Raw genomic sequence first — 22,475 nt, forward strand, 5'->3', positions numbered from 1 at the left:
AGGGGTCTCCTAACAACTCCCTTCACCCTTAACAAAACACAGTTCCTAGGACTCGTTGGGGGAAACAATTACTGCTATACTGGTATAAGAGTGCTTTAAATGTATGGTGTGGATGTGACCCAAGTCCCAGCTCTTTGCCTCCTGAACCACAGAAGACATCTCCACAGTAAGAGGATTTGAGAGGCAGCCTAATGACACTGCGGTGACATTATTGCTAAGCACTCATTGTAACGTATGGAAAAATCTATTTGAGGGTGTGGATGGGGAAGAATGAAGCCAATCCCGATTTCTCATCCTAAATGCTGGAGGGGCTGCAGCCCCTCCCCAGCCATGTGACTACTAATGTAATTTAATTTTAGCGCATACTAACAATGAATAGCAAATATATAAATCCTGGCCAAAAACACTTGAATGAGATTTGTTTCATAGCAAGTTTAATTAAAGTACTTTGAAGACTGTAGTAGAGAAAACACAAGAGGAATAAAATTGAGCTTGAACTCCCTGCAAGCAAGCACCCACCCAGAGACTGCATCCAGCAAGAACCGTTTGCCTTAAGGTAGGGACAGAAACAGATGCTTTGCAGAAGGGGCACATGTGTTCCCAAGTCCCTGTTGCAAACAAGACACAGGTCTCCAATGACTTGAGAAGCCCATTGCCAACGTGTGGACAGCCTCTTTCAACTTTCTGGTCATTCAGACGTGGTTTTTTTCACATTCACATCCCCCCCCACCAATTTATCTAATGCTGTAAAGTTTGCAAAAGTTTGACTTTATTTTCTACCAGAATTTGTGGCTATCACCACTACAGGACATCACTGGAAACATCACACGACTAAACACAGGTAAGTCTACCACAGAACTTGCTATATGAACTACTAGTTCTACAACTCAAAGTGCACACAAAATGCTGATTTCCTCCTGCCGCAAACCCACAAATGCAGGTATCATCATCAAGCTTTATAAGCACTTATAAATTATAAACACTATTTAGTAAGATGTGCTTTGTACTCTCTAATAGGTTGGAGTCCCAACTATTTGTTGTCTATACTGACACTGCATTAGTATCGATATACTTTACTTGTGTGCAGCTTTAGGAGTACTACTTTATATAATAAGCTATTTATTCCCATTGTCCTCCTCCCCCCGCATAACCATGGCAACTAAAAAAAGCCTTTCAGATTGGCATCACAAGCAATACATGGAGGCTACATTATGAGACAAGCCCATATGTGATATTGTTACCATGGGAACACTTACCCTCACACTAGCAGGCAAAAGTACACGCTGCCAGATAAAGCAGGAAGAAAAAAAAAGGGGGAAGATTGAGATAATTATTTCCTCCTTATTTGATAATTACCTGCAATGAAAGCCCTTTTAAAAAATTGCCAAAGGAGAAACTTCAAGAAAAAGAAGTAGAGAGGCTAGTGCTTGGTTTGAAAGCATTCTGTTGACCTAAAAGGTTGGTATCAGTTCGAGCTTGTTCTTTGTCCGCAAGCTCCTGCTTTTAGTAATCTGGTTGTTTCCTACTTTTAAAAATATTGATATTAATATTGATATTTTTAAAAGGAAATATCAATATTAGTATTAGTAATTTAGAAACAGTTTTAAAAAAAATCCATTTCCAAAAAGGGCTGCGGAAAATCACTACATAAAAATCTGATCCACAATGATAGTGAATAAGCAAGTTAATGGAAAATTCAGTACCAAATCGGGGCAGAATTATAACACATCTCTAGCCTAAATTAGCAACACACTTGGCCCAACAGAGCTGTTCTGGAGCATATTTCATGAACGCTATTTCTTGAGTTCAGGGTTCAGAAAGACACTCATTCAATGGCTTGTCTGAAGCCCTGGTCAATTGCCACGTAATTCTGGGGCAACTATCAAGAGGAGTCACGCTCTATACTTATTAAGTGGCAAAGGTTTACAGAACCAGCCACTCTGAAGGTTTGCTCTAACCAGTTCTGAGGCACCTGAAAGGAGGTAAAATAACACAAGACACAGAAGAGACAGGTGATATGACCTACCTTTGCTAGACTGGCTGTGAAGAGCACACATTCAAAGAGCTGCCCCATCCTCTGTAGGAACTCGTCCACATGGGGTCGTTTTAATACATAAACCTGGAAGGGGGCAGGAAGTAGGGTAAGATGGGAAAAGAAAAGCAGTTGAGAAATGAGTAATAATCAAACACTGTAATGTATGTATAACCCATGGCTGTGGAGATTAAATCAGCAGAGATGTTGACAAGATGGGTTCAAGATTACTTACTATACTTGAACAACACAAGACACAGGAGAGATGGGCACACCTTTTTACCCTAGCCTTTGACACCTGAGACTTTTTTTTTTATGTTTGTGATTTTGAGTTTTTAATTATGTATTTTAAACTGATGTAACGAAGGCCAGGTAATTAGTAATAATCACTAGCAGCTGTTGGCTCCATGTCAGTGGAATCCACTTGGAGTTTCAGTTCAAATTTTCAAGGAGCTGTCCAAGGTGCTTCGGACCGTTCCTTGAAAGTTCGGACTAAAACCCAGAGCGGATTCCACTGACCATGTGACATGGAGCTACAAGCCGCCAAAATGTTTTTATAATATTAATAATAATAATAATACAAAAGGTAGTAGTACCCCAGGATAAATGGAGTAGAAAATGCACACTGAGGTGTAACACAAGGCAGATATATTTGGTATTTTATTTTTAACTTTTAATTTAACTATCAGTTTTTAACTGAATTAAAAAAAGCTCTCTGAAATTGGATGTTTCTTGATGGGCAATATGCAGGAGGGGAAAAAACCTCTAATTTTAAAATGAATGGGGTGTTTTCAACACTAGTCATGACTGACTGAGGTCCAAAAATTTCAGTGGGTCTACTCTGAGCAGGACTTAGTTGGATACAACACAGTGCTTTTTTCTACCTGCATATTTACTTTGAGCAAACAGATCACTCAGACACATCTTCAAAATGTCTTGTTCCTAAGCAGCATTTTAAGGAAACACTTAACTAATCTAGACAACATTTTTAGAACAACCTCCCCATGGTGTGTTTTCTATCTCTTAGGAAAATGATCTATGAGCTAAACTATGGGTGAAGGGATCACTATTGATCAAATCTGCGGGCCCTGCAATGGAACACTATTGACATGGATCAAGGGTGGGGAGCCACTACCTCACTTGCAGAACACCCTTGGCACTAACAGAGAGCTTGCTGGGGGTGGGTGGGAAAGAGAAGATAATTGGGGAAAAAATCACCACAGGTTCACTGATCTTTGTGGCAACTGTCTAGACCAGAGGTGGAAAACCCGTGGCTCTCTAGATGTTGCAGGTGTTGAACCTTCGTTCACTGTTTATGAAGAATCCAGAGACATCATTACCACGTTCTCATTCCACTGTTTTCTTGGGGTGGTCTGCTCATCTTTTCTCAGATATAATTTCCAGTGATTTTACCAACCTGCTCAGTGTGGGCTGGCAAAATTTTTGTTCCTGGGAGGTGGGTGGGGCCCAGCTGTAATTACTGGCTTTCCAAAATAGCAGGATATCGTCCATGAGGATGGTCATATGGGGAATATAGTGCTATAGCACATCCCATGTAGAGCCACTATTTTAATCCTGCTTTGAGGTACTTGCAGCAAAACAATGCCTCAGAAACACTAGAGAGCCTTAGTGTGGAAATAGCCATGGTATATGATGTTCTTTTGGGGTCAAAGACATCTACTTCCCTAAGACACCTCAAACACCTATTTTAAGACTACTGCAGGAAAACAAGCTTCTCTGTTTTTGCAATACATTTTCAGACTCTACTAAAAAAGAAGAGCTTAAGTTCTCAAGGTGAAAAAGACATAATGATTCATCCCGTTTAACCCTAAAAAAGGCAAATTACAAGTTCCATAACTTTTACTACAGAAGCTGATAAGAATTATTCAAAACTTATTTCAATAAAAGTTCCTAGCCCTTATGGTTGTTGCAAAAATTCAAGCTTATGTTAAATTTGCAAAGTTTACTCTTGTTAAATACATGTGGGACATTTAGTGCGATGAAGGGACATCTGCATACTGAAAAATAAGCATTACAACAATATAGCACATAGTTTTGTCTTATGTTTAATTTTATTTTGGATTCTTGATGGCGGTGGTAGTGGAAAAGCAAGTAAATGTGGCCAAGTCACCCCTGGCACGCAATAGCCCATTATCTCTGGTTGTAGACCTCCGTGGTGTAACCGTTAGGAGAAGACATGCGAACTTGAGCCTTCCAGCATCCTTTTCACTGCGTTGGGGCTACCTCCCAGTGCAAGTAATCAAGGATAGGCCATTTAGAATGCACACAGCCTATCCTGGATTACTTGAACCGGGTTACAGCCTCTTCTGGAAAGACCGCTCAAGGAACACTGCCCTTTAGGGAAAAATATATGCTAAAAGTCATCACATGCTAAAGTCATACACACAGCTTTAAAGTGACATGTTCATAATTCTTCTTGTTCATCCTCCCAATTTTCTGAATAAAAAAAGCACAATACTCGACTCAAACAGGTTCTCTAAATAGTGCAAGTACTATTACTGTTCAAGACAAAGACCCAAATGCTTGAATATTATGCACAGTCACACTGTTAAATGTTCTACTTTATGTCTGAGCTCCCCCACACCCCCAGATCATCCAGGACCCAGGACAAAGAATGAGTTGTACATTCAAGAAGATGCATCTCTCTCAAATCTTCATTGAATGGTACAACTGCAACGGTTTGTTCTGTGAAATGCAATTCAGCAATGCCACACACATCTCCCAAATCAGAACTTTATAATTAAAAAACAAAATCCCTTTCAAACAGCAATGATTCTCTGCACCAAGTAGGTTTTTGGTGTTTCTTAGGTATATTTAATGCACTCATCAATCCTTCTCAGAGCTAACGTAGATAAGCCTGCTGGGCAGTGACGCTGCACAATGAAGGTGGAAAGCAGTGCCAAGTGTCCATGGAGCTGGAAAAGAAATTTCTGAACAACTGCAGAAGTTGGTTTGTTATTCAGACTGCTCAATACTGCAGGCAATGCCTAGATATCTGCTGAAGAGCCGCCCTGCCTTCTGTAGAGGGCAAGGTGGGATCATGGTAACTTTGTACTTTTGGGGAAAGAAAATTTTGCCACCTGTAAAACAGGCCTCTATCCTTTATGCTGGCCCCCATAAATTTTATACTTCTCATCTTTGGAAAGCACTACCTTGACATAGGCTGATTTGGCAGAGAAAATTGATAAATAAAAACAAAGATTGGAATCTGTGGATGGCAAGTTTTCCAAGCCCTATCATCAGTACAAATAGTCTTTCGTTTTAAATTAGCTTCACCATCATGGCTTGCCCCAAAGAATTCTGGGAATTGTAATTTGATGAAGGATCTGATAGTTCTTAGAGAAAGAGGTACAGTTTCCAGGGTCCCAGAGAATAAAAAAGAATGAATGTTCAACCAGTTTAAGTCTACAGTGAGGAATCAACTGCCTGTGCTCCTTTTCTGAAACATTTTTATCCTGCCCACTCAAAAAATGTGTTCATCCAGGTTACAATAATTTTAAATAAATCAATTTCGACATAAATACAAAACCATTAACAGAATGCAAACCATAACAATACTGATAAAAAAACTCAGGAAAATAAAAATGACTTCAATAGGTACCCAACTGATAGAAGAGTAAGAGCCAGGTGAATGTTTCTGAGAACGGCATTCTGTGTACCACCACAGAAAAGCCCCCCCCCGATTGCCACCCAGCTAATTTCTGAAAGCAGAGCAGAGGTACATGTCTGGATTAGAGCATCAGAGGATCATCTCAGTGCTAGCTTAATACGGGAAAAGGCAATTCTCTGGATATGCCCTAATTCTTCTCTTACACACATTAAACACTCTTGTTGCTCAGGTGGGCCTATCTGACACCATACCCTGTACAAATCAAGATATTAAAAAGTAGAAAGGGTAGCTTACAGGGAAAACTTTAGTGATATTTAGGAACATAAGAAGAGCCTGCTGGATCAGACCAGTGGCCCATCTAGTCCAGCATCCTGTTCTCACAGTGGTCAACCAGATGCCAATGGGAAGCCCACAAGCAGGACCTGAGTGCAAGAGCACTCTCCCATTCAGCAGTTTCCAGCAACTAGTATTCCGAAGCATACTGTCTCCGACTATGGAGGCAGGGCATAGCCATGATGGCATTTACCTCTACAATTCCAGTAAGTAAAAGTGTGCAATTAAAAAGCATTTGATCTCAAAAATAACGCCATGTTAAACAAAAATGAGTTTAGCTTCAAGTGCAATGCGAGGAAGTAATCAGACTACTCAACCATGCTATAGGAGGCTTGGGCCAGAACTCCGATTGTGTTAAACCATGCTGCATCCTTCTCCTTCTGGGATCGAACATCTTTACACGCTCACCTCATGTAACGACATCACTTGTTTGGAATGTATAACTCAAAAGTTAAGGGAGTGGACAGGAAAGCAGATAAATTGAAAACAATAGAACAGTTTGCATGTAATGCTCAACCATGGTTTGCTGGTATGTGGATAATCCTCATCAAGCCTGAGCAAAGTGTCAAGATCACATGGTGTCTCTGCCTTCCTCCCGCACCACCAGGAAGACTTTTCCTGAGAATACTTTCAGTGTCAACACATTGTGGCTTAGCACTGTGTGAGAGCCAGGAATCCTGGTTTAAAACAAACAGTTGCTTAACATGCCAACCTCATATAATTTTTGGGGGGAGGTGGGACGGGGGGGGGGGAGACATGCCAGCTTCATAACTAGAAACTAAGCATTAGTTGTTTCAAGCCAGGATCCCTGGTTCATACTGTATATAACATTAAGCCAACACACTTTGACACTGAAAATAATCTTAGAAGTTCTCCAAATTATGGAATGATCTCCCTGACGAGGTGTGCCTGGTGCCAACACTGTTATCTTTTCGGCGCCAGGTCAAGGTTTTCCTCTTCTCCCATGCATTTTAGCATGTGTTTTTAAACTGCTTTTTTAAAAATGTGTTTTTTAAATTTGTATATTTGTTTTTAATGTTTTTAGTTGTTGTAAACTGCCCAGAGAGCTTCGGCTATGGCGCGGTATATAAATGCAATAAATAATAATAATAATAATACTGGCCGTTGTAGTGCTAAAACACAATGTAACATTGTGAAGCAGTTTAATGAGAGTTATACATTTGCCCTCGCTACAGAAGATGTCTGAGAGATACCCATACCTGAACCCATTCTTTTTAGGTAAGTACATTAGAATAATTAGAGATGACAAAGGTAGAGGTCTCCTACTCAAGTAAATCAGTTATGTGGCCAAGACTGTGTTCAAAGTTTTTAATGATATCTCAACAACAACGTGCTGTGTGCGGAATCAGTTTCTGTTACTGGCAGGACAATCTTCTCTTGTCAGGCCTATCACCATGCACATACACACACTCACAAGACCACCTTTCCTCTGAGACTTTAGTGATAACTTCCATATTTTAGTTAAAAGTCCAGCCATTTCAAATTTTAATTCAAAGATTTACAAGTGAATGCCATATGTAGTGAGATGTTGCTTTTAATCTGTGAATTAGTTCTAAAACTTCATCCTTTGTCAACAAATTTGACATAGTTCTTTAGATGCCTTACTGGGAGGAAACAACTCCATGGTAAAAAAAAATTTTTTAATTGAAAATATTTTTTCTTTACATGATCATTCAATTATTGGCTTTTTAACAGGACAATAGAGGAAAAAAGCAAAACATACAACTATGTGATAATGGGCCCAGTTTTTATACATACTGTTAAAGTGTTCCCAATAATTCGTATGGAACAGCATTTTCTTGTGTTTTGTTACATAATACAGGGATTCTATTTCTCAAAGAACTGGTTGTCAAGTTGTCTCCGTTCTCTTACTCCAGTGGTTCCCAAACTTTTTGCAGTGGTGGAACCCTTTTACTTCAAACAAAACTTTTTACAGTAAATTTTTTTTTAAAACAGTGGGAAAGGTAGGAGTTGATTATTAGGAGAGCCAGCAAGGGAGAACCAGCCAGAACAGCAACTTTCAAAAGCAGCAAGTTTGACACTTTGAAAAACTTTGCTACTGATGTCCTGGTCTCCTCTGATGGAAGAAGCCTTTGGTTGTCATCTTTAGGGCTTTGGCTCTTATCTAAGAGAGTTCTTTTTCTCCAGCTGCAGCTCAATGGAAGAGGCTAAGAAGGGAGGAGGGTTTCCCATTTAATCCTGTAGTAGGGCGGCATGGGCAGGGCAGCATCGCTTACCTGGCTTCCCAATGTCACAGCAGCGTTGCTTACCTGGCTTCCCAGTTCCACACACTGCTGCTGGCCAGTGTGATGTAGTGGTTAAGGTGTTGGACTACGACCTGGGAGACCAGGGTTCGAATCCCCACACAGCCATGAAGCTCACTGGGTGACCTTGGGCCAATCACTGCCTCTCAGCCTCAGAGGGAGGCAATGGTAAACCCCCTCTGAATACCGCTTACCAGGAAAACCTTATTCATAGGGTCGCCATAAGTCGGGATCGACTTGAAGGCAGTCCATTTCTGTACTGAGAGGGGATGGGGCGATGCAGCAAGGGGCAGCGGATTGGCAGTTTTTTTGTACCTGCACAGCACCGAGCTCCCTGCTGCTTTGCCCCTTCCCCTCTCGGTAACTGGTAGCAGGAATCAGCATTGGGAAGACAGGTAAGCAACGCTGCTGTGCCCACGCTGGCTGGTACAGACTGATCCCTTGAAATGCAAGGAAAGGAAAGGAAAGAAGGGGAAGGGATTCCCAGGACAATGAATCATAGAATAGTAGAGTTGGAAGGGTCCTATAAGGCCATCAAGTGCAACCCCCTTGAGTACTGCACTTAATCCCCATGGCTGAAGCTCAAAGGAAATAACACATTGTGAGTGCTTGTTCACCATTACATCTTTTTTCTTTGCTGCACCCCTTGGACTATTTTGTGCAACCTGAGGGTTCCACAGGACACATTTTGAGAAATTCTGTCTTACTCTATATGTTTTATCATTTGGACCACTTCCCCAAACTTTGGTTATACAATCATCTCATGCTGGAACATTTATTTACCTCCCAGTTATAGCCGATTGCCATACTAGCTGCAGTTAAAATATGTATTATCATTTCCCTGTCTTCTGAGAGAATAAGATCTTTTACATTACTTTCTGCAGTGACTGGAAAGCTGTTCCCTTCTCCCTCTTGGGGGCCGGGTCATTCTGTGGGGTCACAGCATATCTTCTCAAGATAGAAAAGTACCGTTGAAATTTTCAAAAGTAAGATGGAGTCCCAGCAGTAACCACTCAGACATGAAAAGCAGCTTGTCACCAGCATGTGCTACCAGTGAAATGGTGAATACAGCAGCAGTGCTCACCTGATGTATAGTTCCATCAATTTCAACTGGTACAATGAAATCAGCGTTGCTAATTGGCTAGAAAAAAAAGTGAAAATAAAATCAGCTTTAGAAAACACAAACCATCTGCACTATTACAAGTTCCCCACACATACTCCAGGAGAACATATTGGGAGTGACAGCACAGCTCCTGCGGAAATCGGCAGAACCTTGGCGACATCTGGCACAAAAAACTCCTTCAGAACAACAGCCAAGGGGCTGGAAGATTATCCTGTTAACATATTTACACACAAACCCAAATTTATTGCACAAACGCATTTGCATTCTCAGCTTTACAATATGGAAACAATGGGTGTTGGAATGCTTTAATTCATATGTTCACACTCACAGGGAAGGGTGCTCGCTTGGCTCCCACAAACAGATCCACTAGGGGGAGCAGGCAGCAATCCTCCCTCTCAAGCAGGCCTGCTTCCGAGAAAGGGCTTCAGCCTGCTCCAAGATGAGGGAAAGGAGAATGGCTCTCTCACAGATCAGTTGGGCAGGGAAAGCAGAAGCCTGCCTGGCAATGCCCTTCTCCAGCAGCAACCCCAAGTGTGAGGAAGAGAGCTCCAGTCTGATTGACACTTGCACGAGGACCTGCTTGTGGTTAATGTTGGTTAAAAACACAGAGGAAATGAGTATATATCAGCAATGCATTCTTGCCGGGGGGGGGGGGGGGGAAGCAGGAAGTGCCGTCCTAAGAAGGAACACTGCCAGGAGGAAAAGTAGGTACCACCAGCTGCTCCTGGGGTAGTTCTTAGGAAAATAATCTGGCATGGATGCATCCTTAGAATTGGCTGCTCTCCCTCTCCTAAGGACTTGGAACACATTGCAAACAGTTTGGAAAAAGCTATGGCTTTTCTCTTTCTCAAAGAAAGAGGCTGGTACTCTTCTTGGAAGAGGGATTCACAAATCTTTAATAAGTATAGAACCAAAAGCTCAAAATTAATGGGATAAAAGCTATGCATTTGGGGGCCTGGTCTTCACATAGCATTCTTAATGTTTTAAATTGTCTTAATATTTTAAGTGTATGTTTCATGGTTTTAATGTTATGAATAGTTTAATTCTATTTTAATTGTATATTTTTGTATGTTTTTTACCTATGTGTAGTTTTTATTTGTAAGCCGCCCTGAGTTCCAGTTTTGGAAAAAGGGCGGGGTAAAAATAAAGAGTAGTAGTAGTAGTAGTAGTAATAATAATAATAATAATAATAATAATAGCAGAATGAGGTGGACTGTACTATTTCAGTTTGCAAGTGGAGGAATCTTAATTTCTGAATGCTCCCCTATGTTTTTTTTTTAAAAAACACTGAAAATAAAAACCTAGCAGATGATGAGAAATCTTTCTACAATGTCCCCTGCTGGAGAAAGTATTTTCCGTTTTTAAATATAGAGGAGTTTTCAGAAGTGCTATTTGCCCACCTGAAATCTGAGGTGGTGCTCTCCATTCTGTCACACCATGGGTAGATCAGGGCTTAAGGTTGTGGCATTTGTTTTGTTTTTTGGTCAACTTGAACAGCCTTGCACAACATTCAAGGTTTCAAGAAATTCACCATAACAAATTCAAAATCTACTACACAATGAGCTTAGACGTTTTCTGTTTCAATAAATAAGAATTTATAATTACTCATTTAAATTCTCTAGGCCAGGTATGGGGAACCTTTGAGGCTCCAGATGATGCTGAGCTACAACTCCCATTATCATTGGCCATTGGCCGTGCTTGCTGGGGCTGATAGGACTTGTAGTTCAGCAACATATGGAGGGCCAAGATTCTCCAAACCCGCTCTAGACCAACAGGGTGGAGATTTCAGGCTTGCAGGATCTATGTGTTTTTTTTTTTTTTTACCAAGACCTTCAGGTCTATCAGTCAGAGTCAAATGCAAAATAGTGGTTCAGGTGGGCAGACATATACTAGGAATTCTGGAACAAGGTGCCTCTGAGTACATGCTCAGCACAGGAATTTTTGATCAGTACCAGAACCAAGCTCACAAGTCTTTTCACACAAAACTCCACTCCTGGTTTCCCCTAAGTCTTCTTTTTCAGCTAATTAATTCAGGTTTTAGTTGTTGCTATTTTGTCAGACAATTGAGAATCAGAGACCCTTGCCAATCTACAGCAATCTAGTGATATACCAGAAGACCTTGGTCAACTTTCTGCTCACTCCTGCTCTAAACATAATATTTTATTATAGGAATTTCTTAAACATGTATACAGAGATGCATAAGGTAAAAGAAGCCTATATATAGGAGCTCTATACGGCAGGGGTGGTGAACCAACAGCCTAGATAAGGCTAGGGAAGCTGTTCCAAGTGATCCACCAAACCAAAAGCAAAATAGACATCTTGAAAAGACATCTCTTCCTGACCTTGCAGTGGTACCTCTTCTTCTTCTTGTGGGTCACCACTGCTCCTTTCCTCATCAGCTCTCCTTCCTGTTTCCTAAGCCCCTTGGACCTGCTGTTGGTGGCAGTGCACAAGAGAAAGGAGAGGTTCCTTTGCAAAGTATTGTCATGCCTCAGCTAGGAGAAAGACCAGAAGACTCTGGTCTTGGACCCAGCTCTGGATCAGGTTCCATCTGAGGGTGAGGAACCAGGGTCCTATGATGAGGCCCAGGATGGGCCATCTGCCCTCAGGGCAAGTTTGGCCTCTGACAGTGAGAATGAACAAGTCTCAAGCACAAGGGAGAGGTGCTGCCTCAAGCACCAGCTGGAGACTCAGCTCATCCAGAAGAGTGCCCGACTACAGGCCTGGACTCCTCAGGAGCAAAGGACTCCTCAGGAATAAAAGTCTGACTGCAGGTGGTCAATGGGAGGCAGCTGAGGTTTGGGGTGTGGTTCCAGCCCCTCCAGCATAAAAAACCCAGTGCTAGGCTGGAAGGGCTGCTGGAACAATGTCTATATACCAGCTCTGTACCTGACCTGTCTGCTGATCCCAGAGCTGACCTTGGACTACTCTGGACCTATCTCTTGCATTGCCCTGCATTGCCCACAGACTGCCTGGCTCCTGACCTTGCTTCTCTCCTGACCCCTTTCCTGTTGTGGACTCTGACTTTGGACTGGGCCTGATACTGCCTTGGTGTTGCCCTTAACTGTATTAGTGCTTGGAAGTCTCCTGGAGAACCTCGTGAGAATAGGGCAAGCATCTTCCCTCCCATCACAGTGCTGGGCTGGGAGAGGTTTCTTTTTGTTCAGGCCAGCACTGTGATGGGGAGGAAGATCAGAGAAACATCTCTGGAGTGTACATGTGTGTGTTTGTGAGAGTGTGCATGCAACTGACTTCCCAGGAGGATCCCTACGCCTGTGCAGCCTCCGAGACGGGCTCCTGTCTTGGATGAAACTTTTTCAGCTTTAAATCCAGCCAGAAGGGTCTTTTTTGACTGGGGATAATTTCTTCCGGATAAGGAAGAAACGTGAGATTTTCCACATAGCTTTGTTTTGAGTATTGGAGACTGGAATTCATCAGAATTGTCTGTGAAAGAAGGTCTTCCAGCAACTCGGACGGAGCGAGGATTTCTATGCTAGCTCAGCTGAATAAGTGAGCCGTTTTTTTTTCTTTTTGAAGAAAACGGACTAACAGGCAAGCATCCTTCTGTCTATGCTCATTATTTTCTTATCTATACAGCTAAAGAGATTTGTCAGAGGATCAGCAATTAAGAAAACCTGGGTGAGCCAACTTTCCTTCTCTTTACTTACGGAATTAAGGGGGAAGAAAATAAAAATAGCTTATCTTTTTTTTTATTGCAAAAAGCTGACATGGAAAATAGCATTATAAAGATTACAACAGATGAGGGGTTTCTGATTGGAAGAGAAAAGAAAAATCTTTTTGATCTATAAGACTTTTGCGTAATATAAGCCTGGGACTATTTTTCCTGTTCTACTGTTTTGTTTTGTTTTTTGACGAATCTGCACATTCTTTCTGTTACTAGTCATTTGGACGCTGTGAACTAAAGCTGTTTTTGTATTTCTGGGCATATAAGAGATAAGGGCTGTCTAGTGTGTGACGCCAGTTGGTTTGAAAGATTAACTCCTTTATAACTGGATAAAGAAATAAATTGCTCTTTGCTTGGGACATTGAAAATTGAAAGAGTTTTGTTCCTTTGGCTTTAAGAATGACAATTAAGAAGATCATGGATGTACAAAAAGAGACTTTATCTTTAGACATGTTTCAGAAAATAATGAATGGGATTAAGTCAATAAAACAAGAACTGAGAAATAATAGTCAAGAGTTGAGAATTGAATTTGACGAAATGAGACAGGTGCTGAAAGAAATTCAGGATTCTATGAGAAAGGAGAATAAAGATAGATCGGGAAAACCAAAAAAAGATGAAAGAGAAATTAAAGGCAAGGTTCAAACTATGGAGATTGGATTAAATATGGACATGGAAAAAGATTTGGATTTCCTGGTTGTGATGGATCCTGGAGATAAATATTACGCTTTGGAACTCAGCGCTGTCCCTGAAGGAATTGAAGAGATTGGAGATAAAGATATTATTGGCTCAAAAAAATTCCTGGACTGGAAGGATTTGATGGAATTTGAAATGGAGAAAGTTAATAGAATTAATCCCTGCTTTGTGTCAATGGAAAAATCTTCAAGAGATGTGCTAGTGTATCATGTAAAAAAGAGGAACAGAGATGTGGCTTTGCATCAATACTTCAGTGATACGTTCGGAATTGATGGCGAGAAAATATCTGTGATAAAGGAAATTCCTATCAGACTCTTATTATATGACTATGACAGCAAGATTATTGGGTGCGTAAAGATGGAAGATGGAATCAATACGGATAATGGAAGAAGAGCGATTTGAAATTACTGGATTTAGTAGTCTTGATGAGTTGGATTAATTGACAGGTTTATCTAGAAAAAAAAATTGATGGACATATATCTCAAGGATTGGAAACTTCTCTTTGACTTTTTGTGGAAGAATAAAATGATATGATGTTGATGAGATTTGAAACCAATTAAGATAACCATTGGAGGAAGGTGATTTTATAATCTATTGGGAGACAGGTTTGTTATATATTATAGATTTATGGCTGAACTATGATAAATCGGAAGTCAATACTTTTATATGTTTTTTTTTCTTTTTTTTATCGTATTAGTTATTGATTTGTGTTTTTTCTTTTTGTATTGTCTTGGTTTTGAAAATTTGAATAAAAATTAATTGAAAAAAAAAGAGAGTGTGCATGCAACTGCATGTATCATGAGAGCGCGGGATCTGCACTTGTGCTGTTTATGTTGGTTTGAGTGTGCTGTGTGTGTGTGTGTGTGTGTGTTAATGAAGGGCACCGTATGACCAACTGGCAATGACCACTGCTAGCATGGGCCCTCATAGGGTTGGCCAACCTTGAACATAGTCCTTGCACTGACAAGGTTTATTCATCCTGCTATGGGAGACACTCTTCCTTATCAAGATTTCTCAGCTCATACAGGGATGGAGGGTTCCAAATTCACTAAGAAACCTGTTGGGGATGCTTTAATTTGGATTCTTGCACTGAGCACAATGGCCTTATAGGCCCCTTCCAACTCTACTATTCTATGATTCTTATTGCTCCATTCTCTGTGCTGCTTGAATTATTCATAAACCACTCCACAAAGTTGCATCTGTCCTATACTGCAGCAGCCAGTGATATAAATTTCTATGAATATGGTGGAAATATTCATGCTTTTCCAAATCTAAAGAAGGTTATGTGATTCCACAGCAGAGCTCAAGTGAATCTATTATGCTATGAATCATGTATTTTAAAAGAAACCTAAACTGAAGTTAGTGATTTTCCCCAAATAAAGTTCATAGCAACTCATCACATAGTATCAATACGTACGAGATGGATAGTGCTTTTTTTTTTGGTAAAAAATGAGGTGGCAGTATTTTTACCTTGATTGAAGTGCTGTGGGTGCCAGCACAAAATGTTTGCCATAGGCAGAAAAAAAGACATGCTACTACTCTGTACCTGTGAGCACTGTCACACACACAACACAAAAAAGCACAGAATGTGGATATCATGAGGGATATATGCTGCTTTTCACTTTGCAAGACTCCCAGTACAGCAAATAAACGGGAAATAAAACAAATGAAAGAAAAATAATTTTACATAAAATTAAAACACCACACACACATCTCTGCTGGCAAAGACACCATGAAATCCACACAAAGTACCAGGTAAAAAATAGCATATAACTGGCTTATTGGGAGTGGTTTGACCAGTTTGTCATCATGAGGAAATTGTGGTTTAACAAGCCAGGAGGTCTCCTCTGCTAGCTGAGTGTGCAAGAGAAGGAAAGGTGAAAGAGTGCTTTAGCTCATTGCTTCTTCCTGTTCTAATAAGCCACAGTTTATTGGACAGGGAACACCATGGGCTTATCCACATGAGGGCAAAACATCGTACTAAAAACACTTTTACCTTCTTTTTCTGTTTGCAAGTCCACGTAGGGGACTCAAAGCCAGCTGCAAACGTGGTGCTTTTCATTCACACTGAAGGGAAAGGATCAAACACGCAGCTTCCTAATGACCACGCAGGTTTGCGGGCAGCCATTCAGGAAGTGACATGAACAAAGGGAGTGGGCGTGGAGAGGGGAAGCATTGGATTAAAGCGTCTACAAGTCCCTAGAGATACAGAACTGGAGACGTTTTTACCTTCCCTTTTCAGATTAAAACAGCATGTTTTTACTTCGGATTTAAGGGGGAGAACTGCGTTTTAGCTGCTGATTGGCAGTCACATCATGTGAACCATGCAAATTAAAAGCGGCTGTGAGTAGCACCAGACCTGCGCGAAATCTGTGTGAACCAGGTCTATGTCTAAACTAAGCTGTGTACCATAATAAAAAGCCCTTTTAATATCATATATACATACACACACACCTTTACATGAAATATGGTTCAGAATATGGCATTACTCTTTAGGATTAAAATAAAGGGACCGTGCACCTGCACGCAAGCTTGCAGTCAAGGTTTATACGTTTGTCATTTACATGAAGTATGAGAAAAGTCAGGACCGTGAATTAGGCTCATTGAAAGTTTTTGAGTTGTGACGGACAGAATATTTATTTACTTGTTTGTTTGTTTACACACACACACCCCTCCCCATAGCCGAAGCTCTCTGGGTGGTTTACAGCAATTAAAAATAAAAACAAATATACAAATTTTAAAACACAAAAAACAATTTAAAAACACAATTTTTTAAAAAATAATGAATATGAACCAGGGAGGCCTTGGTTCAAATCTGTAGGGAAGCTTCCTGGATGACCCTGAGCATGACTTTCTCCCTGAGCTGTTCTAAGAATAATCCTACATCTGTTACACTGAATTGTTTGAAGAAATTCTGAGATCCAAATGTGATAATAATATACTGGCTTATTTATAATGTGAATAGCTGAAACTGATATGAAAAAGATAGTTCTGATTAGATTGAAAACAAGACTACTCCTGCTTTTAAAGCCAAAACTATATTATTTAGTTCTGTTTTGAAAGACAGTTATATTTAACTGACTCAACAAATGGGATACCAATGGAAGCAATTTCAGATGACTTGTCAAAACCTTTACTCCAAGATGGCTTGCTCTCCCACAAGCACATCACATGAATGTCAAATAACAATGCTGTTTATCATAACATTGGTGAAAAACTCTCCATCTTAAAATATTGAAATCTGGTGCATAAGGGGCAGGCTCGCTTTGCAGGATGTTAGAACATCTCACCAGCTACTAGAAACAACGACTGGCTGCCAAGCCAGGCCAAAATTTATGGAGATGAGTTTATTTAGAATAATCTTTCCTAGGCAACAGACAAATTCATCATATGTTTGAAGTGAAGTGAACTAAGAGAGTGGCCATTTTATACACACAGATGCATCCTCTGAATCTACAAGAAGAAAGAGTTAAGACAAGGACTAAAGATAATGTTACTACAAAATATACCTACCTGCTGAAGTATATGCACAGAATAAAATGATACAGCACCGAAACACAGTGGCTGTTCCAACTGGAAGGCTTAAAAAACCCCAACACCACCCAAATACTGGGACACACACCTATATCCCCTATTCAGACCCCAAGGAATTTGTTAATAATTAATACTCCCATGACGCAGCTTCTTATTCCACTATCCTATACAGCGGCCCTTTATCAGACAGAATATTTAGAGGAAAAAGACTACTTCCTCCCTGGTTTCTATATGCTCTCATCATAAAGTATCAGATATGGGTGGCTGCTACGGCAAAGAGGCAAAACATGACTACAGCAAGCATAGCAACAAGGGAGTGCTAGACTCCTGGAAGTTGTTAGAAAGCAAGTTAAGGACCAGTCAACTAATCTGTGTCTTACAGTGTAATGTAAGCAGTTCCTTACAGAAGCCTAGAGGCTTCACATATGCTTGTTCACTGAAATTTCACCAGTTGATGAATGGCTTGAGTTTGAATGAGTGAGCTGGCTCCAAAGAAAGGCACCAAGTTCTGAGGAAATATGAAAGTTCTCTCTACCATTGTTATTTATATATCACTAAATGTTGCTGTCATTGTTTGACAACGTTATCATAGGGCACAGTTGTTGCTGGATACTAGATATGTGCCCCGTTTTCCAGGACAGATGCATCTAGCAAGGGATCCTACTGTTTAATATTTCAAGTCTTTTTGCGGGGGAGTAGGGATTTTTGGTAGGATTTGCGTGTGTTTTTTGACATAATTATGGCCTATACATATATATACCAGTACTTGTATCAGCCAATCACAAAGAATTCTGAATAGCATACATACCTTAAATGAACTGTGCACTAGTGTTTCATCTAGATCAATGACCACACATTTCTTTCCATAATCAGATATTGTCATTTCTGGCAGGAGGTATTTAGCTGGTGGCTGAACAGAAGAGAAAGAAGCACCATGAGTTATATGAAGCAAATCCCTAGTGAAGTTGTTACAGTAATAATTAGCGGTAAAGAGCAAAACAGACATGTTGGAGGCAGTATGCTCCTGAATGCCAGTTGCTGGGAATCACAAGTGGGGAGAGCACGGCTGTTAGGCTCTGGTTCTCCTTGTGGGCTTCCCATAAGCATCTGGTTGGCCACTGAGAGAACAGGATACAGAACTAGATCAGCCATTAGCCTGATCCAGCAGGCTCTTCTTATGTTTAGGAAGTACAAAAAATGGAGCGCATTAAGTTGAATAGTTTGTCTGGGGGTTCTATGAAGCCCATAGAAAATCAACCTACCTGATACACAAAAAAACCCCATGAATGTGAACAATGAGAATCCCAATTCTGAAGAGAGATGAGATCTTCAGGAATAATCCTCGTATAACATAATCATCACAATCTTCTCCATTACAACCATTAGCTGAAGTTGCTAATGGACTAACAAGAATGTGACAACGGATTCTTTATTAAACCCAGCATAATTCCACTTTAAATATAATTCCACTTCCAATAGTTCAAGCCCTTCTATTATTTTGACTGGTTGATGGGAAAAGTGGCCCCCACCTTCCGAAAGAGGCAGGAAAAGGAGTACCAGGGTACTGTTGTCTCACTGTGGATCTGTTGTTTGCACCTTCTATGGTGCCCCACTGTTTGCGTGCGCACTCTCTCTCTCTCTCTTTCTCTCTCTCTCCCTACATGGGACCTGGTTTGGCAAAACTGGTTACCGTGCATGAATAGCCTACATCCAACTTTTGGAGGGTGCATACAAAAGGAGGGGCAATTGCCCCTTTAAAGAGATGATTTCCAGCACGATCCTTCCTTCCCGTCTCTTAGCAAGCACTTTTTGTTGTTGTTGTTGTTGCTGCTGCCGCTGGGGCTGGCTTCTTTTTTTATTTTTTAAGACAACAAAAAACTTTTTTTTCTAATGAGTCAAGGTATTGATTGCATGCCAAACTTAACTACTTCCCCACATGCACATGGAAAGTACCTGTATCAGTAAGAGATTTAGGCTACTCTGATTGCTGCCTGTATGCTTTTCTGTCATGAAAGCTATAGACTCTCCCAAGTCTATAAATACTACATAGGAATGGTAAATGCAGATTACTATCTCTAAGACAGAGCTAAAGTATTTCAGTAGAGAAATTTGCAAGTATCCATGCACCTCTCAGGGACCATTTCTAAATACAGGAATAAGAGCAAGAACAATTCTGTATCATAACAGGAGAATGCAGGAACCAGCCTTGGCACTTATTAGCAGCAATCTGCATGTGTAGTGAATTGTCACTGAGATATTAGAACTAGCTACTGATTAGTGTTTGTCACTCTGAAAGCTTTCTGCACATTGCTAGAAGGCTAAAAAAGCAAAGGAGGCATCATGACAGTAGCTGAACAATTTAAACCACAGCTAAACTCCAATGAGAGCCAGTGTGGTGTAGTGGTTATGGTGCTGGACTACGACCTGGGAGACCAGGGTTCAAATCCCCACACAACCATGTAGCTCACTGGGTGACCTTGGGCCAGTCACTGCCTCTCAGCCTCAGAGGAAGGCAATGGTAAATCCCCTCTGAATACCGCTTACCATGAAAACACTTTTCATAGGGTCACCATTAGTCAGAATAGACTTGAAGGCAGTCCATTTCCATTTTCAAACTCCAATAGTTATAGTAGAAGTTAAGAGGGCACCACATATCACATTTCTGAAATGTGAATGTGAATTGGTTATAGCACTTGCTCATGTAATCAACTGTGGGCAGTCCCAGGTTTTCTGCTGTGTAGTGTGCACAATGGCCCTGAGAGAAGGGTTTAAGTACTGGAAAATGCTTTAGATGGAAGTCTTGTGATAAGTATAAGTAAACAATGTGTACAGAATTGAAAAGCAGGTAGCACACAAGAATTACAAGTTGATAACAGGCTAGAAATAGTTACACCAATGCGTGATTCATAACAAAATCAGATTAAAATCTGTGTATACATATTTATCTACACTGTAAGGCTTTCACTGCTGGGTGGCCATCAAGTGTTTGCAAATGTGCTTTGGATATGAAAAGCCTTTTGTTCTGGCAGTCACTGCAGTGTAATGCAACACAATAAAAGTCGCTGAATAAGGTTATTGGTGAGTTTCATGGAGTGGCTTATCTTGTGATGGGCATTTATATTAAGTCTCCATCTATAGCTGAAAATGGAGACCTGTATTGTGTTGCAACAACAGGGATGCTGGTGGTGAAACTTTTACCATGCATCTGTAAACTGATCAGAAATATGAGGTAGTTGGGACACAGGTGAAGTGATGCACATAGCTGGGCACTACTAGGCAGCCAACTTCCCAAGTGACTGTATGTCTTAGCATGATTACAAGTAAAAGCCATGCGGTAAGCAAGTGTCTGTAGCCACCAAGGTCACACCCATACCTTACATATAAAACACTCTTCTACTTCTTTAACTGTCATGGCTTCCCCAAAGGATCCTGGGAACTTTAGTTTGTTAAGGGTGCCAAGAGTTGTTAGGAGACTCCCCCCCATACAGATTAACAATTCCCAGCACCTTTAACGAACTACAGTTCTCAGGATTCTTTGGGGGAAGGCATGACTGTTAAAGTGGTATAAAGAGTGCTTCTTTTAGTGGAGCAGGACCTATAGCCCTGTCCTTTATTTTGTACTATGTTTTAGGGTTTTTTAATTGATAGTTTTTAATGGGTTTTAATATTTTGATGTGCTTTTAGGTTTAATTGATTTTGTTTGTTGTAAGTTGTTTTGGGTCACTTTTGTGAGAAAAGCAACCAATATAATAAATAAATAATTGTATGGTGAAAAAAGGCCAGGGAGAAATGGATTAAAGGAACATCAAAAGGGCAGGGAATAATTCTTCTCACAGCAGATGAGGCTATGGAAGCCATGGCAACTTACCACTCTAGAAAAAACACATACATCTGAGCAAAATAAAAAGGAAGACAAGATGAAATTTCCTTTGCACTTAGCCATGAGAGAGCCTGTCCACAGTGCTAGAAATTGAACATCAGTTGTACTTTGTTATATTGTGGGCCAATTAATGTTGTTTGTTTTGCAGCAACACTTTTTAAAAAAAGTGTATAATGAGAAGGGTTTGGTGACTGGCTCAAGATAGACAGACTGAAGAACTTTACAAGCTTCCTTGGCTTGCCATTAATATGGTCTGTATTCACCAACAATGGACCTCTACCCCCTCAGAGAATTATAAATCGGTTAGTAGAAGAGAAGAGCCCTACAGCATGCAACACAAAACACATCAGTTTAGACTCAACGTAAGAGATTCATGGTCAAACCAACCCAAAATTAAGAAAATTCAAAAACTGAAAAGAAAAAAGAATAAAAAATACATACACTTGGTATGGGAATGACCTGCATCTGGTCACCCTGAGGGGGAAAGGAAAAAAAAAGGTCACTATACGAGTAAGGTATTTTGAAAGAGAACACAAAATAAATGGAAGTCTCAGTTTTAGTACTCAAACCATTCCAACAGAAAGTCAAAAAGTTGTTTAAGAAACCAGATGAATAAAAAGGACTCTGTGCTACAGTAACTGAAATTATCAGTTAGCATAACAGAAACATTTATAAGAAACTACAAAGGGAAGGGCCATAGCTAAGTCGTAAAGCATCTGCTTTGCATGTGGAAAGCCCAGAGTTCAATCCACGGCATCTCCAGGTAGGGATGGGAAAGCCTCCTGCTTGAAACCCTAGAGAACTACAACCAGTCAAGTGCAGACAATACTGAACTGGATGGACCAATGGTCTGCTTAATATAAGGCAGCTTCCTATGTTCCTAGGTCCCTGGCTGTTAATACCTGTATTTTCAACAGGAAAATACAATTTTCAATAGGCAATTTGTAAAAAATACTGGGAGATGGTGGTGTTGCATAGGTGCCTAGTCAGTATGGCAGCATGTGAACCCCTAAATAAACAAATCTGGTAGACAAAATTAGTGTTCAGGATAATTGGCAGTTAGTCATATTTTCAAACAGAGGGCAGACTAGATTCTCGTATGTGCCAGGGTGTACTTCTAAACTCTAAAAAAACTCTACCACCCTTCATTTATTCAGGAGTATTTTGGCATTACAGCATAAAAACAAGGTATTTACAGGAAAATCTAGTACATAGCACGGGGCCAATCCAATGCACACTCATGCTTTCCTGCATCCATTTGTTCTCATGAATGAACAAG

At 40.5% G+C, this 22,475-nt stretch overlaps 1 protein-coding gene across 2 annotated transcripts in view; it reads right to left on the minus strand.

The window, feature by feature from the left end:
- The window catches only part of CTDSPL (CTD small phosphatase like), a 91,595-nt gene that overhangs the window by 13,297 nt on the left and 55,823 nt on the right, over window positions 1-22,475 (minus strand). The window contains exons 3-6 of one of the 2 annotated variants that reach the window (XM_061585665.1): window positions 21,638-21,670; window positions 18,125-18,226; window positions 9,366-9,422; window positions 2,027-2,119 (exon numbers count right to left, since the gene is read on the minus strand). In XM_061585665.1, the coding sequence (XP_061441649.1) occupies window positions 2,027-2,119; window positions 9,366-9,422; window positions 18,125-18,226; window positions 21,638-21,670 (285 nt within the window). The remainder of the gene's footprint in view (window positions 1-2,026; window positions 2,120-9,365; window positions 9,423-18,124; window positions 18,227-21,637; window positions 21,671-22,475) is intronic. The other variant, XM_061585666.1, reaches the window with a different exon arrangement.

Source organism: Rhineura floridana, chromosome 10 (assembly GCF_030035675.1).
Source record: "Rhineura floridana isolate rRhiFlo1 chromosome 10, rRhiFlo1.hap2, whole genome shotgun sequence".
Lineage (NCBI taxonomy): Eukaryota > Metazoa > Chordata > Lepidosauria > Squamata > Rhineuridae > Rhineura > Rhineura floridana.